The sequence below is a fragment of the Rhizophagus irregularis genome, chromosome 4 (genome assembly GCF_026210795.1).
Source record: "Rhizophagus irregularis chromosome 4, complete sequence".
In the NCBI taxonomy this organism is placed as follows: Eukaryota; Fungi; Glomeromycota; class Glomeromycetes; order Glomerales; family Glomeraceae; genus Rhizophagus; species Rhizophagus irregularis.
The window spans coordinates 3,080,704-3,099,428 of NC_089432.1; the positions used below are offsets into that span (position 1 = coordinate 3,080,704).

Sequence of the window (18,725 nt, forward strand, 5' to 3'; positions counted from 1 at the left end):
CTTACAGTTTCCCAGAGTCCATCAATTCAAGTTATCCCTAAAGAAAAAACGACGTTAATAACATTCCAGGTCAAAAATAAAAATAAGAATAAAAAAAATAAAAATTCTTTGCTTACCTTTCGCCAATTCATTAAGAAATCATCCTTTTCTTAAAATTTTTTTTCGTTCAATCCATCAAGTCTATGTTATGTTCTTTGATATTCCTTTGAAGTCAATAATATCATATGTTACAATGTTGAGTGTGGTAAATAACGAGTTCGTAAGATTGTTGCAGAAAAATCATGTCGGTATTTTAGAAATATATTGATGTGAATAGAATAAACGAAAATGAAAATAAGGAAAAAATTATGAAAAAAAAAGAAAAAAAAAAGTTTTTAAAAAAAATAAAGAATTTAAAGAATTTTTTTTTTTTAAAAAAAAAAGGTCTTAAATGATCCTGTTAAATTAGCTTCGGCAAGTCATATGACAGGTGCTGTAATCATGACATCATGTAATTCATGTATTTATTTGATATACTTCGTAAATAAAAAAACTAGAATTTTGTATTACGGTACCGCAAACATTCTCCATTAAAGTACCGTCCTTTTCACAACAAATCAATCATTGAATTATTTATAAAAAGTTTTTAATACTTAAATGATATATTACATTAATAAATCATGATTTTTTTTCTTGATATATTTACGGATGATGTTTATTTAAATGAGGGCGAGTTGAGTAGAAATCAAGATGATCAAGAATCATTTCTTTTTGAAATTTACATTACATCATTTTATTAAATTAAATTGTTATCCGGAGATATTTTAGATAATTTTCAATCAATACAATCAATACAATCAATACAACCATGAATAATAATTTATCATGTTTTGCAAGAATTATATCTTTATTAGAAATTGAAATTTCAATTAATTCAATAATTAAATTTTATATTACCATTATGATCCAATTTAATAGCTAAATCATAATAATTCTTCATTTTAACAAATGATTGAATTTCTTTAAATAATAATTCCAAATTATTACGAAATTTAGGATCATTCCTAATAGAATAAGATAAATAATCCAAATTCTTATTCTTAATGAAATCTTTTATAACATTTAAAGTAACATCTAAATTATGAGAACTTCTATTTCTAATTAATAATCTTTTAAGATCAATTTGATCACAATTATCAAAAAGTAATTTTATATCATCAGGATTAATCACAAGATTTAAATCTAAATAACATAAATTAGAAGGTAAAGAATCACATAATAATTTTAAAATCATTGAACTAATTTTCAATTCATCAACATCATTATTAATACTAATATTATAAGAAAAATGTTCAAAATTAAAAAATTTAACTTCAAGGGTAAGAAATTTAAGAGTATTGTTAAAATTTGGAATTATTTTAGATAATTTAGGAATATCATTATAATCAATATGACATAAATGAAGAAATTGAATTTTTTCACAATAATTAATAATGGCATCAAATAAACGTTCTTTAAAATGGTTGTCATTTCTATAAATATATTCAATATCCAAAACCAAATTTTTTATATAATAACCAACTTTTTGAAGAAATAATTCTATTTCGACAATTTCTCTAACATGAATCTTTTTAATGGCAAAAGTTTTGATCTTCAATGGTGTTTTAATTTTAAGTAAAGATCGAAAAATACCTGAATTCAAATCGCAATCTTTAAATTGAAGAGATTTAAGTTGAGTAAGATTAGAAAGTGCATCATAACTCAAATCAGATATATTATTTGAGCCAAAATATAATGATGTTAAAGTATTTGATGAATTTTTTAAAGAATCCAAGAATGAATGACTTAATATATTATAAGAAAATCTCATTTTAATTGAAGAAAGTTGTGACTGTGATTTAATTAAATCTGTAATAATATCTTTTTCTTCACTATTTTCATCCTTAAGAAAAAATTCAATATGTTTAATATTTGATGGAAGAGAAGATAAAAATTGTTTAATTATACTGAATTGTTTGTTATAATTAAATAAATGAATAGTAAATTCTTTAATATTTGATATGAACGTTGGATTATTTAAAATCAACTTATAAATAGAATTTAAAAGTTGTTTATTATAAAAAGTAAACGTTATATGTAGTTTGTTTAAAATAACATTATTTTCTACAAATAGGTTGAATAAAATTGTACAAATTGTTTGAATTCCATTATTCCGTTTATTTGCTTTGACCAATCTGAATTCTTCGTTAGATTCATCTTGAAGCGTAATTAATTGAACATAAGCTTTTTCGTTTGAAGTTCCTTGATCATTATTAGTCGTAGTGTTGAGCCAACATATAATATGTAATTCCATTCTGAAAGTATCTAAAGTTTTTATTAAAGCATGATAATTAAATAAAGGTTTGTATGAACTTTTTATATCTGACTTGTGAAATTTAATTTTATTAACTTTATTTTTGTCATTTTCATTTAAAAATGAAAAATATGTGTCAATAAAATGATGTGATAAATTATTTCGATATTTAACAGAAAAAGGATCTTCCCAAAGTAAAGGTGTCGCGAGAAAACAACAATTTCTATTTATCAAAATACAAGAATAAAGTGATTTTATGTCATCACGAAGATTTTCTATGATATTTTGCATTACTTCTGGTATATCACCAGAAAATATTTTTGAACATGCCATTGTTTTAAAAGAGAGAAAGAGAAAGAAAAGGAGAAATGATTATGTTGATCAAACTTATCATGCTTTATATACAGTACATGTGGCTTATACTATATAGTATCATTATGTCATTATGTATCAATTGTATCATTCGAATAAGATTTATCTATAATATCTATAATAAATTATAAACAGTTCTAAATTTCAACATAGATATAAGGTGCTTATTGATAAAGCATAAATATTAGTTATTTGATAGGGGGGTTAGAATATCACCGAACTGCGAAGCAGTTCGGATGATATTTTAACCCCCCTATCAAATAACTGTGTTATTCTGCAGCCGCCAATGATCATCTTATAAATACAATAAACTATTGATTAATCAACGTCAAAAATATCAATAATAATTATGCAATGGTAGTTTATTTATAGCTTAATAAAAAAATATCAGCATGATGAAAAAAGCATGATCCTATTTGGCTGTAGAATAAATTAATTTATCCTGCTAACTCATTCAATTAAATATCTAGTTCACGATATTTTTTCAGTCAATATAAAGTTGAAAGAGAAATAATACGCAATCTCATCAAAGGCTATTGATGATTAATATTCCATCACACAAGATAGTGATCTGACACGTGACAAATTTAGCCAAAAAAAATTTTACTCAAACTTTTGGCGCGTTAATTTTTATTTTATTTATTAATTAATAATCACTAATTATACTTAATAATATTTAATTTTATAATATTATTATTATAATTTAACGGTTATGTGATTTTTAATTTTTTATTTCAATTGTTTAGAATCAAATTACGTTTAAGATGATTTTATATAAAAGAATGATCAAGAAGGAAAATAAAAAATCAATTTACTATATTTGTATAAATGAATATCTTGATTAATTACAAAGGAACTTCAAACTGATTGTTCCTAATTTTTATCGATCTTTTTTTCGCAGTCACACAATATATCATACCAACAATTTTTTGTTTTTTGAAAATAAAATTTTTATTTTTATATCCTATGACCCCAAATAACCTTCAAATGTTACCGCCTTCAAGAAAAATCATTATTTATTAGTAGACAATTAAAATCATATTAAATTTGCCGTGACCCATCAAGTATCAAATATTTAAAGATGAAATTTCACCTTTTGCCCAATTACAGCAAAAAATTATTGATTTATTAGAAAAGCATTTACACTAGCATCCACTAATTCCTAAAATGTCAATAAACAACTTTCAACTAGTGAGGAAATTTGGTACCAATTTTGTTTTGATAATAATTACAATATATTTGGGCATATCTGTGGACAAATTGGTATCAAAAAGAAATGTGGATCTTGTGGACTTGTTTCATTATCAATAGAAATTTATATTTTTCATATCACAATGCTTATTGAGTCTCAATGGAAAGTACTCAAGCATTATTATCTTTCAAAAATTTTAAACCCAGAATTAGATTTCGTTATTTACATAATTATTTCCTATTTAATTCCTTATCATCTATATATAACAACATAATAAATATATTAATAAAAGAGAAAAAGTGTCATGGTAAAAAGATTTTAAAAAAGAATGGTTACATTGGAAAAAAGAGATATCAAGGGAAATTATATAACAAATACAGAAAAATGGATATGCAGTTGCCCTTATTTTTTATTAAATCATTTCTTTATATAAACATCTAGTCAAACAATCCCAATTTAAAATTATCCAAAATTTTTTATCAAATTCAGCATCAAGGAAAACAACCTTATAATATTACAAGAATGTATTCTATAAAGTATACTTGCTACTATTCCTAAAAAAAAAAATATCCATCAGGAAAAATCTGTAAAAAATATATAAGTACTAATATTAAATTATATAAAAATCAGAATATAATCCATGAACATGGAAAGATCATAATAAACATATAATTCAAGAAACAAAAATATGAATATATATATGATAAAGGAATAGTACTAATAAATCATGATACTTAAATAAAATAAAAATTAACACATCAAAAGTTAAGTAAAATATTTTTTTTGATGTGATTTAATGAAAGACTTATTTGTATACATTAAACAATTAAAATATTATATAATAAAGAGTAATTTTATTACTTTTTATTTTTCATATGAAGACAAGAATTTTTCAGGTGCATTAAGGACATAAATAAGATCCAGTAGCAATTACGATTTAAAAATTATAATTCATTACAGCTAAATCTATAACTCTTTTCTCTTATTATATCTTCTGATTATTATAGAATTATAGTAGTTAATAGTATTTAATAAATTAAATAATCATACAATTACATTTTTCATAACTATTATTATATAAAGAATTTACTTTTTCTTTGTATAAATTACTGAAAGACCAAACTGAAATAGCATCCATTTTAGACTTTAAAGAAAATATCAGATATATAACAATAATTAATTTTTATTAAATTTATTAAATAGTATTTTTTTTTTATTATATCTTTTTCTTTGATTTCCATATACTAAATAATTAATATTTTCATATACTATACCATCATTTACTGTACCATATACTATATCATAAAATATATGTTTAATTAGATAATGATTAAATGTTTTAATACATGAGAAATACATTAGATTAAAGTTTTTTTAAAAAATATATAATTTACAAAAATCATGTATATTTTAGGTACTACAAACTAGGTAACGGTGACCATTAAATGTCCGATGGTGGCATCACGCTGCACGTTTTTCCAAAGTGAAATCTTATTAGTACTATATTTTGTAACGATTTGTAAACCAATTGTTGAAGTTTTTTATTGATAAATAGTTTAATAAAATAATTCAACATAATTATAAATCAAATACTGAAATTAAAATAATTTGTAATTTTAGACTATTTGTAATAATAAATAAAATTTCGTTAAGATTTAATATTTGAAATTAATCGCTTTTCTTCAGACAATCTCTCTTGTAACCTCTTACATTTTTTTAATGCGTTGTATTCATTCAAACGAAAATGGCTTAAAAAGTACATCATTAAGAGCACGGTCTCTGGAAATTGGCACAATTTTCGTTAGGCTTTTAATAACGAAAATAAATTACACAAGATATCATTTATTATGTTTTTTCGTTTATTATTAATGAATCTTAAATTACATGAAGAAATAGTTTAAAAACAACTAAATTTATTATATACTTAAGCAAAAATTTTGGTAACGAATTAGACTTTATTAAACTTTAGTTTAAGATAGAATTAATTAAAATTATTGTTAGGGCTACCCATGGAAATAGTTGAAGATCGAACAAGTCACATGATGTAGTGCGCAGAAATCCCATGATTGTGGCTGAGTTTATTACAATATGGAACATTCCTTATAATATATTTTAGTTTTATTAGTTACTTACATTAATTAACCACTTTTAGTATTATTATTGCTTTTGACTCATAAATATTTAATTATATCAGTTTAATTATTATAACATTAGTAAATTGCTTTATTAGTTAGTTAGAGAAGTTTCTTGAGATTTACATAGTTGATGAATCATATAGACATATAGAACTTATACAAAATAGTAATAGAAAGATTTTTGCAGGTAATTGCGACAATTGATTGATTAATCATATTAATATAATTAGGATAATATTGATAAGTTCAAACAGTCATGTATGAAAATGTAAACATATATAGGGCTTTTGAATAAAAGTCGTTAAAACCTGGGTAGATCTAACAGAGAGTTTAGATTATGTTATCCGAAGTATTGGTTTTTTTTATATGATTTAATTGTTAGTTTATGCAGTAAACTTTTCACGTGTTTTACTTGTTTTACCTTGTGTTTTGTCATTATCTGTTTGATAAGTTTTTATTTTCAAGAAACCCTTACATTATTTACCAGAATTAACAGTACTTTCATTACGTCACAAATTATTGTAACACCTATAATCTTATTATTTGACCTTTTTGCCACAACATCAGTGCATTGTTATATATTGTCACGTGTATATAAGTCACGTGCGGGACAGGCATGCTTTTGCGTAGAATGTAAAAGTCCTCCATCCCGCTTCGGACAATTAAAAAAAAATACATTTTGTTAAATATCAGTGATTATAGAAGGATTAATGCAGCTTATTTGATTCATCTCAATCGTAAAGTAGTAGTTGTATATTTTTATGCATGATTAATGTTAAGTTCACCGCACATTAGAATCCTCTAGTTACAATAGTAAAAATGTTTTATGGTATGTCAAATTCTATAATTTATTGTTTGGATTTTTTTATTTTTCCATTTTTAAAAAATTTAAAAAAAACGAGTAAAAAGTTTCAGAATTATTCTTATTATTACCAACGAAATTAAAAATAAAAAAAAAACAAGAAAAAAACAAATAATAGTGAATGATATTCAAAAATTATGTTAAAGAAAACGGCTCACAATAAAGAGAATTGAAAAGTTGGAAAAATAATTTTGAAGATCAAATGAAGAAATCTTTTTTTTTAAAAAGAAAATGATTATTTGTGATTTTTATATCTTTTATTTTTTGTTTAATAATTTTATTAAAATATAATAAAGATAGTAAAAATTTTTAACGGATTAATATAGGTATAGGTAATTACTAAAATTGCAATACTATCTTTAGTTACTGTATATTCTTTTTAAACTAAATAATTACACATTTGATGAACAAAATGTTTAATAAAGAAAGAAATAAATCACCATTTATATATATAATTGATATTTATGATAATATTGAATAAAATTAAAAATTGAAAATAATAACTGATAATATATTTAATATATTTTTTATTTTGAAAATTTGAATAAACACTGTATCATGAAAATTTATTTTTATATTTTTCAGAACCTTGGAAAAAGTGACATCTGCAAAAAGTAATGAAATACGAAATGGGAAGATATTTTTGTAATCATATATAAAGTTCAAAAAAGAAAAAATAATGATGAATTGAAATAATAACAGCTAATTTTTTTTGCTAGTAACGCATTTCTTTATTAATATTTTTGATAACAAAATGGATAATAAATATAGATTAGAAGTACTTAGCAGTATACAATATACTCTGTAACTAACTACGTCTAAGACGGATAAGGAGAAGGACCATCTAACTATGCTATATATATCTATTCTACTATCCTCTAAACCTAGAAATTCCATATTGTATTATCCTAAAAAAAAAGGAAAAACTTGACAAAATGTCAAGGAATTTGTAATGCTAATGTCGTATCCCTCACCAGGAGATACTCATAGTACCATCAACGAGATCTCGTAATTAACGTCCTTCACAAGAAATAACAGCTAATTAAAAATTCGTATAGATAAAAATATATTGGTCACAGAAATAATCACATGATATTAAGTTGTTTTACATTTTTACGTCTTTTTGTATTGGATAATATGATATTATTGTCTTTATAAATGTACAAATTGTACTACGATAAAAGCGATCAATACAAAAAAGATAAAAAAAAATCAGTTTTAAAATTTAAATTTGAATAAAATAAAAAAACTATTTCAACAAATAGTACTAGTAAATAATGAATCTATAGATTGTTTTATTCATACCAATGCTTATAATTTATAATACATAATATTGATTAAAAACATTAGTCCCGATGCGAAACAACGGCACGATACTAGTATTCCAATAAAATACATATACTGTAGTAGTAATAAAGAAAATAAATAGTAAACAATAGATATTAATAAAGAAATTTATATTCCTTTTCTTTTCTTTAGCTATTTTTATCTATAAAATGAATTATTAAACAAATTGTTAATATTATTAGTAAAATTATACATGTAGGAAACAAATTAATATAAATGAGTACCTAGGTTGAGTTTAGTGAAATCTATTGCTTCTATGGATTCTATATGATAAAGATAATTTTACATCAATAGTTTCAAGAATTTTAAGAATTTTATAATAATAAACTAAGACATTAATTACCTGAATATTCAAATGAATTATCATCATCATTGTCATCAACAGCATTTTTTGGTTCTGGTAGATCTTTAAAGTTTAAAAGTCTACTCGTGTAAACTGCTTGAGGGTTCGTAGTATATGAAAGAGTAGTACCATTATATGGTAATGAAGAGGAAGTAAACCTTTCATTAATTTTATCTGCTTCTTCAATTTGCTTATTGATTTCATGGTCACGCCTATCTGAAAAAAAAGAATTATATAAATTCTTTAATGAAACATGTAGTTCTTCTGCTTTAGGTCGTTTTAAAGGATCAGCATCCCAACATTGTTTAATTATGTCCAAAATTAGTTGAGGAATTTTGTAATCAGATTTTGGTCTAAGCCCTTTACAAATGCTAATTGCTAAGATTTTATCATGAGCAATATCATGATAAGGAGGAAGCCCTGTACAGACTTCATATGCAATAATTCCAAATCCATAAATATCGCTTTCTTGAGTATATTCTTTTCCTCTTAAAACTTCAGGCGCTACATAAGGTAATACTCCATATACTTTTTTATACTCATCTTGAGAAGATTTTACATTTGCTGGTCGACATAATCCTAAATCAGTAATACGAATATAATCATCATGATTTAATATATTGCCACAATGAATATCATGATGAATTAATCCTTGACTATGAATATCCTTAAGTCCGTTTGCAATCCTTTCTAAAAAGTCCAACTTTACTTTCCATTCCATTGAATTAAAACTATTATTTAAACGTTGTCTTAAGCTGCCATCTTTTGAATACGGCATTACCATCATAAAATTATTAGATTCTGGATCTTTAGTAATACCATAACAAAAAGTTACCTTACGCGAAGAAATCGTAGTATGTAATTCAATCTAAAAATGATTCGTATATAATAACAAATAATAATCAGTTTAGTACTTACAAAAGGAAAATATCTAAAAAAATTATAAATAAATAACTTACTTCTCTTAAAAAATCAACTGTAACATCTTGTGAATTATGTAAACATTTTAAGACAACTGGAAAATTTTCGTAATTCTCAACCCAATATTTACTTCTTATCCATTTATTATTTTCAAAATCCCATTCTTCTATATAACCATCTTTCCAAATTGCTTTATAAATAGTTCCAAATCCTCCTTTGGCCAAATATTCAACATTTTCAAATCTATCATATTCAATCCACTCCAAAATTTTATCACTTGTTTTAGCTTTAAGTTGTGCTTTTTGAATAAGCTTATCAATTTCATTATTTCCACTAGTCCAATTTTTGAAATTTTGTTGAAATTTACATTGACACCAAGCACCAGTAATTTTAGGCTGCTTACCATCTTTGCATAAACCATTACTTTTATAACGTTCTTTTAATTCTTCATTTAATATTAGCTTATCAATTAGCAAATTTTGTTCATCCGTTAATTCCCGATGGTAAAAATCTTTTATTTGCTCAATTACATCGCCACAGAGCATAAATTCTTCCATATTTTTGGATAATAAAAGTGATATTAACTTTATGTTTAAACAGAGTAAAAAGATTTTTTATTTTAAAAAAAAAAACACGACATTATAAAACGTATTACAGTCGCACAGCAGCGATCGACAAACCTTGGGCGTTCAAAAAATCAGCTGATGAAAATAATTCCGTTAAGAAATTTCTTTTTATATTTTACGTAATACAAATTCACAAAAATAATCGCCAAAATTACTATTTGTTATATGGCAAGCCGAGTTGGACAAAATTATCAGACATTGTGCGATAAAATATCAAGCATGGCTAGACAAAATGTCACTCCGTGTCTGACATTTTACCTGTTTATGCTTCACTGTTAGTGAATGATTTCTAATCACGTGTATATCCAATCAATTATAATAAATGTGACTAATTAAACGTGATTTTTTTGGATCAATCATTGATTAAATCATTAAATCCACTAATTTCAATATTCTTTTTTGGTACAATTTTCATATCACGAAATTTTAGAATAAAAATAAATTAACAGTTTTCTTTCAAGAAAGAAATTATTCATTTTTTAATATCCTTTTATTGATAATATAATCTAACTTGATTATACAATTTCAACCATATAATATATTACAATTACAGTATTATTTATATGCTTTGAGGTCTTACCATAATCCACATATATAAATTTAAATAATTTTTTAATTATTATTAAACAATGAATAACAAAAAGTCACATAGAACATTATTTTGCATAAATAACAAATAGCTTTCCATCAGTAGATTCAGTGAATTCAACTTTAGATGAATATTTCTTGTAATGATTTGGCTATAAATTTACCAGATAAACAAACCAAAAAAGAAAACCATTTAAATTTAAATAGTACATTAATACAGTATTAAAACAAATCAATAGAGGCTATATTCATGAATGGCCCTCATCACATGTATTCTTCTCATTCCATATGGCATCCATTATAAAGTTAAATGCGTTTGTAAATGCCAGGTCTCCAATATCTAGAGTATTGAATGTTTAATGCCCAGCCCAATGTTAGGAGTCAATTTTGAAGTCTTTGCCTACACCAGGCTTTAAAAAAACCATAATAATAAAAATGTGTACTTTATTTTAGCAAATTAGCAACATATTTTTGTTTTATATACCTCTGTTTCTTCTGAAATCGGGGTGATTTGCAGGAAAATTTGTTGCAATACATTATTATAGATTAAAAGAGCCATTTTCCATTTTGCTATCAGATATGCCAATATTAATAATTGTTGACCAGTTTATTTGAGATGTTGATGCTTTAAGAAACTATTTAGAATAAAGGAAATATCATTGCTAATTGCAAACAATCTGATATCATTGATATCATAAATATGAGAAATAGGTGTCTTTTGGGTGCAAATTTCCAGTTAATATTACATAATACTAATTTGCTATTCAGCAAAACACCATACAAGGTCATTGAAGTTTTTAACATTTTTAAGAGCATCTTCAATACATTTTACTTGTTCCAAGACTACCTTCTTTTCACTGTCTTGTTTAAAAACATACCATGGTATATCACCTGATTTGTAGAAGATATCTAACATTAAGTCTTGCAAATCATTTTATAAGAAATGAAGTTAATCTATAAAAAAGAAGAAAACATTAGCAAAATGTTTGCTAAAAAAGAAAAAGGTTCAAAACATTAAAACTTACATTCAATTCAAAAAAAGATTTGTGAGAATGTAGTCTTTCATCATTGATGTCTTTTCTAATCATCTCTTTTCTTTGCCTTCATTTTTGTTTGGTCTCCTTTAAAGTTTCTTCATAATCTGACCCATTATCAAGTGTCATCTGATATCAGTATTGTGTTGTAATGATGACACTGTATAAATCCAATCAAAATAAAATCTTTTTCTATATATCAGAAATCTTAACCAGATATGGGTGCATGTATCACTCTCTATCCAGTTGGTTCTTCTTGTATTAAGTAGTTTCTCTCATTGGTGTTCATGTATTATATGTTTAATTATCCATACTTGATTTGGTGATGATCATAGTATTTTTCTTTAGATTAGGGCCATAACTTCCTTTCATCTTTGATCTCAACATGTTTCTTCGGTTGCTCCCAGAACCTGGATCTGAAATCAAAATAATAACGCTGACCTCTATTCAACAAAATCCTAAAAATATCAACACAGTTCTCTTTGAGCTCTAATATAAATAAATGGGTAAAGTAATGCTTCAAAACATAATTAACCAGAAATATATATGATTACAATTGTTCTTGGCTTACCACTAGAAGCAGGGGCTATGATTTTCCTTTTCATCCTTGATTTCAACTCTGCTCCTGTTTTATAATATTTAGTTAATAGATTATCCAATTACCACATAAAAGCTTTAATAATCAATTCACTCACCTTTTTTTGATCTGCAATTATCTCTTTCCAATTCTTTTATATAACCAAAATGTCGTTCTGTATTTCAATTCAAGCTGTTCCTAAAGAAAACCAAAAAGGAATATTAATAACATTCAAGTCAAAAATAAAAATAAAAATAAAAATAAAAAATAAAAAATAAAAATCCTTTGCTTACCTTTCGCAATTTGTTAAAAATCCTATTAATAAAATCCTTTTAAAAAAATAATTTTTTTTTTTCGTTCAACCCATTAAGTATATTATATGTTCTTTGATATTCCTTTGAAGTAAATGATGTTATAATGTTAAAGTGTAGTAAAGAATAACTTCGTAAGATTGTTGCTTATGAAAATTTAAGACGTCATTTAAGAAACATATTTATGTGAAAAGGAATAAACGTCGCCCATTTTATGTTTGGTGAATTTTCCAATCTTCATGAACTTTCCATATATATTGCAAATTGCGCTTTTAAATTTCGGACATAATTTGCGATGAATTTCAGAACGTGCCTCAAAAATGAAAATAAGGAATAAATTGTGATAACTGAAAAAAAATTAAAAAAAAATTATTTAAGAATTTTTTTTTTTTTTTTAAAGTTATCATGACATCATATATTCATTTGATATACAAAGAACATCAACAATACATCCTAACACTATATCAGAAGATAATTATTAAAGTACCAATTACAATTCATGATATTCTCACGTCTCACAGATGATTTTTATTTAAAAAGATGGATAAAAAAATCCATCAATATTAGAACAATAAATCCATCATTATTAGCTTAAAAAGGTATATTAAAAAGTGTTTTGTGATATAAATATGGGAAATATAATGATTTTCACGGCACAGCCGCACAGCCGTAAAAATCAATGTTATTCGTGAAATAACTATTACATAACTATTACATATTTTTACTACAATTCTTTTTTTAATTTATCATCATTATATTGTATCCATCACTTTGTCAAAAAAAAATTTTTCTTAAAAAAAAAAAAGAAAAATGGTATTTTAAAACTTCTTTGACGTTAAAATTAATGTTACTAAATTAATATTAAACTGGCAGACAAAGTTCTTAACGAAAATTAATTTTGAATATTAAGAATTTCAATCATAATAATCTATTCTAATTTCAGAGGACTTTAAAAAATCTATCGTATATTATAGTTCTTTCAATCTATATAACAAAAAAATTTTGTGTAAATTAATTTGAATTGTGTATCACAATTTTTCGCTAAAACGATTATGGATGTTGATCATTTTATTTGTATGTATAGTACAATTTATCTCCGGTGCGACATACGATCAGCCTAATAAAAAAACTTGATTACAAATTTACACAAATTCATATTTTTGGATTATAAATAGTACAAAATAAAATTAATTAACTTACGAAGTAAAAACTTTTCTGTACTTAAAAAAATGTCTAATAGCGAACTTAAAGTTATTGATAATTCAAATAAGTGGATTAATCAGATCGAAGAATCTATTGCAAAAAAACAAATTAAATATTATGATTATGAACATTTTAATAATATTCAAGAAATTGGTTCCGGAAGTTCTGGAAAAGTCTATCGTGCAAATTGGAAAAATTCTCATAATTATTTAGCGTTGAAATCTTTTTTTGATTTCAATATCACTGCGAAAGAAATTATTAATGAAGTAATTATAATATTATATAAATATTTCTGTCTTTATGATACGTTATTGTGTATTATGTTCCTAATTTACAATTTTATTTTCGGTTTAGCTTGAACTTTTACGTGAGGTTGATATTCATGAAAATATTATTCACTTTTATGGCATTACAACAGGTGTTTAGATATTTTAAAAACTTTATTTTGATAAAAATGAAAAAAAAGTTCTAAAATATTTTTTTTTTTTTACCATTCAAAGAAACCCAAAGTGATAATGTAAAAAAATATTTGCTAGTGATGGAATATGCCGATAGCGGCACCCTTCGAAATTATTTAAGTGAACGCTTTGAACATCTCACTTGGAATGATAAGTTAAATTTATCACTTCAGTTAGCTAATGCTATATCATGCTTACATAATGAAGAAATTATGCATCTTGATTTGGTAGGTTATTTTACTTATTCACATTTTATTAAATTATGATACCTAATACATTTATTTGTTCTTTTATTGCCTTTGTAATAGCACTCTAGTAATATATTGGTTCATAGGAATATCATCAAATTGGCTGATTTTGGGTTGTCAAAAAGGATTGGAGAATCGTTCAATATTCAATCAAATTTATTTAAAACAGTCGCCTACATTGATCCACAAATTTTTAATATAAAAGGGGATATCAACAGTCAATATTTATTAAGCAAAAAGAGTGATGTTTACAGTATTGGCATACTTTTTTGGGAATTATCTAGTGGAAGACCACCTTTTTGTAATAAATCATACAATGTTGATTTGGCTATGGAAATTTTACAAGGTCTTAGAGAAAAACCTATTTTTAATACACCAGAAGACTATGTGAAATTATATACTGGTAAATACAATTTTAAATTTCAATTATGATAATTATGATTTATAACGACCTAATCCGTTTTTTTCTATTCAGAATGCTGGAATGATGAACCAGATAATCGTCCAACTATCAATCAAATTGTTACTAAATTAAATGCAATTACTTTAGATTTTCAACAAAATAATTCTAATGCAGATATCCAGCTTAGATCAAATATTGAAATTTCTGAAAATATTATTTATGAGAAAATGTCTCAAATTATTCAAAATTTTAATAAGATAAATATAAAAGAAATGGAACCTTTGATTTCATCAAACTTAATTATAAATAACTTTAGCATGGTGATTAATGAATTAACTATCTTTCTTGAAAATATAGATGTAAGAAGGAAAAAACATGAAATTATTAATTATCTTAATAATCATGATGTCACCTCACAAGAATTTTATGATTGGTTATTATCTAATCAGGGTAATTCAGATGCTATTTTTTTACTTGGAATATTTAATCATTTTGGAATCGTTACTAATATAGACAAGCAAAAGGCATTTGAATTATATCAAAATGCTGCAAATTCAGGAAATGCATTTGGAATAACTAGCTTAGGATATTGTTATAGTAGTGGGGTTGGAACCAGTATTGATAAACAAATGGCAGTTGAACTATATCAAAAGGCTGCAGATTTAGGTATTCCACGTGGAATAAATAATTTAGGTACCTGTTATTTAAATGGATTTGGAACGTTTGTTAATAGACAAAAGGCATTTGAATTGTTTCAAAAAGCAGCAAATTTAGGATTTACGCATGGAATATTTAGTTTAGGATATTGCTATTTAAATGGATTTGGAACACCTTATGATAGACAAAAGGCATTTGAATTGTATCAAAGGGCTGCAAATTTAGGAGATAGTTTAGCTCAATATAATCTTGCCTGTATGTATGAAAACGGAGTAGGTGTTGAAGTAGATATAAATCAAGCAATTTATTGGTATAAGAAATCTGCCGAACAAGGAGAGAAAGATGCTAAATGTAAATTAGATTTTTTAATAAATAAAAAGAACTGAAATATATTTAAATTTTTCTTGTATTATCCAGTCAGCTTCATAATGCTTTAACCGATAAAGATTACATACGGGTTTATATTGCTGGTAGAATTTCTAAGCAAATAAGTTGCAATTAAATATTAATGTATGAAAAAATATTGACAAATTTTGAATATTTTACATTTCCCTGTAAAAAATTTTTCAGAAAAATGATCATTTATCGGAGTTTTTCCAGTATTTTTTTTATAATTTATTTTAATGATTTAAATGTAATTTTTAATGTTTAAATCCTGTGATTAATTAAAGTCTTTATCATAAAAGAATGTACTTGCTGTTAAAAAACCAGACCTACTTTCTTACTGATTAACTTTCTTGTCATTCCGTTAAATTCTTCCATATTACCTCTTAACCTTCTTAACCTGTAAGTTTTTCATAATCACATTATTTTGGTTGATTATTAATAAGTTCTTTATTTTAATAGATACGGTTTTGCTTATTTCTTTATTAACAAAACTCTTGAGAAATATTAATTTTAATGTGTTATCTTGACTAGGGATGACAACGGCCAGTCAAATGGTCGGTCAGAAGCCTTTGACTGACCGAAATCGGTCAGTTAATAACCGTGACCGTTGCTATCCCTAATTTTGACCTTATTTTCATTGTTAATAAGTCGTATTTTTTGATTACATTTTACATCAAACAAGTGACACAACATGAAAAACTTTTACAGATTCTATAAAGCTCAAATTATAGCTATTATAGCTTCCTATTCATCTATAAAAGTGACGTTATTTCATTAGGAATTTTCATTTTTGAAAATTTTAGTCAATATATTTAGCAATTCAAATAACAACTTTTTATATGCATGTAAACCTTTCATTGGCTCAAACTTGCACAAGAGCGGATCAAAAAAAAAAAATGCCGCGATAGGGGGGATCATGTTTTGCCCTAATCTAGACTATAGCCCACTCCGTTGTTTTATTAGCTATAATAAAAGTAATTACCGTACTCTATTTTGTCTATTTTCATATATTTTGGTAATAATTCATATCTTTGTGATTGTCAAAGCAGTTAATATTACAATAATATTAATAATTACCTTCTGTTCACTATAAAAATATGGATGATGTTGAGAATAAAATAAATCTATTCAAATGAGTTTGTAACAAGAGTTATAAAACCAATAAAAACCAATTTTTAACTTGAAAAAAAAAACTTATCAGTATATAACTCTTTATCAGAGCAAAAAAAGAAAGTACTAAAGAAAATATAACTGAAAAGATAATTCTATACTGTGCAATATACTGTACATATATTTTCATATGATATATGTAAACAAAAAAAAAGTTTTCATAGGAACCACGAGAAAAACAGAGATTTTATTCACACAATTCCTTTAAGAATTTATCAAAATTCCGCGCTAACTTCGGACATCTTTTTAATTAATAATTATCTAGAATATTACTATTATTAAATGAGCATCATACCCATTCGTACTCACATGGTGGTTCTCGTATGACAAATTTAAATTGTAAAAGTTATGATTTGGCATAAATAATACGGTATTTTACCTAGACAAAGTTGGAAACAACTATTAATCTATTCAAGGAGACTAGTTCCAAAAAATCCAATTTACGCTGAAGTCTCATTTTATAGAAATTATTTTGATAGTCACATTTGCATATTGATTATAGTCTCACAAATGATCCTACGTAAAAAATTTACCAATGTTACACCATTAGCAACGTAAGACATTGTTGTTCCTTACTAAATTTTTTCTGTTGCATGCAAAAGACTTACAAATTACACAAACTGATTTTGTTTAAAACGCCAATTTCTATAGATTTACTAATAATACAAACTCATTTTTTCCTTTTTTTAAACTATTTTCTGATTTGTAACTTATGGATTAATGCTACGTGTGAGAAATACTTTTTTTAAATTGTTTATATACTGAAACATTTACCAACATCTTTACGCAGCAAAAATTTTCAGTACTTAAACAATGTTTCATACTAACTCTGAACTTGATGTTACTGGTAATTCGAATGAGTAGATTAATTGGATTGAAGAATCTATTAAAAAAAAATAAATAAATATTACGATTATAATTGGTTTCTGAAGTTTTGGAAAAGTTTATCGTGTAAATTGGAAAAAATCTCAGTTATTTAGCATTGAAATCTTTTATTAACTTCAACATTACTACTAAAGAAATTGTTAATGAAGTAATTATAATATAAAGAAAGCAAATTTAGGAAACTCACGAGGAATATATAATTTAGGATATATTATTTAAATAGAATTGAAACAAGCGTTGATGATCAAAAGGCATTTGAATTATATCAAAAAATAGAAAATAGGTGGAGTCACCGGTTTAGGTTATTGTTATAAAAAAGGAGTGTTGATGAAAGCATTTGAATTATTTCAAGAGGCAGCAAAAATTAGAAAGTGATATAGCTAAATGTACAATTTATTGGTACAAAATTTCTGCTGAACAATTTAAATTATTTAATAAGCAAAAAGAATTGAAAAATATAACTAATTAGTTAGTTTTAAAATTTAATAAAAAATTACTGTTACAATTTTAATATTTTAACGTTCAATAATATTTTGTATTTTTAATACTGTGGTTAGTTAAGTATTTAATGTGTAAGGCCATCATTTATTCTCATAATTTTTTTATATTTATTTATGTGTAAAACAAAAAATAATTTATTTACATATTTCAATTTCAATTTCTATTCGTACACG

General features: G+C 24.7%; 3 protein-coding genes across 3 annotated transcripts; 1 reads left to right on the plus strand and 2 right to left on the minus strand.

Moving 5' to 3' along the window:
- Positions 1–913: 913 nt before the first annotated feature.
- Positions 914–2,702, minus strand: OCT59_023989 (uncharacterized protein; the record flags this gene model as incomplete). Its single annotated transcript, XM_025329523.2, has 1 exon — positions 914–2,702. The coding sequence occupies exon 1, from the start codon at positions 2,663–2,665 to the stop codon at positions 914–916; it is 1,752 nt and encodes a 583-aa protein (XP_025167738.2). The 5' UTR covers positions 2,666–2,702.
- A 5,666-nt stretch (positions 2,703–8,368) lies between these two features.
- OCT59_023990 (uncharacterized protein) lies at positions 8,369–10,061 on the minus strand (the record flags this gene model as incomplete). The annotated part of the gene is made up of 4 exons (XM_025330839.2): positions 8,369–8,382; positions 8,465–8,503; positions 8,584–9,451; positions 9,543–10,061. 4 exons carry the CDS (start codon positions 10,059–10,061, stop codon positions 8,369–8,371), a joined length of 1,440 nt encoding a protein of 479 aa, XP_025167737.2.
- Positions 10,062–13,869: 3,808 nt separating this feature from the next.
- OCT59_023991 (uncharacterized protein) lies at positions 13,870–15,995 on the plus strand (the record flags this gene model as incomplete). The annotated part of the gene is made up of 5 exons (XM_025332746.2): positions 13,870–14,109; positions 14,198–14,261; positions 14,344–14,528; positions 14,610–14,952; positions 15,025–15,995. The coding sequence occupies 5 exons, from the start codon at positions 13,870–13,872 to the stop codon at positions 15,993–15,995; spliced, it is 1,803 nt and encodes a 600-aa protein (XP_025167736.1).
- Positions 15,996–18,725: the final 2,730 nt, after the last annotated feature.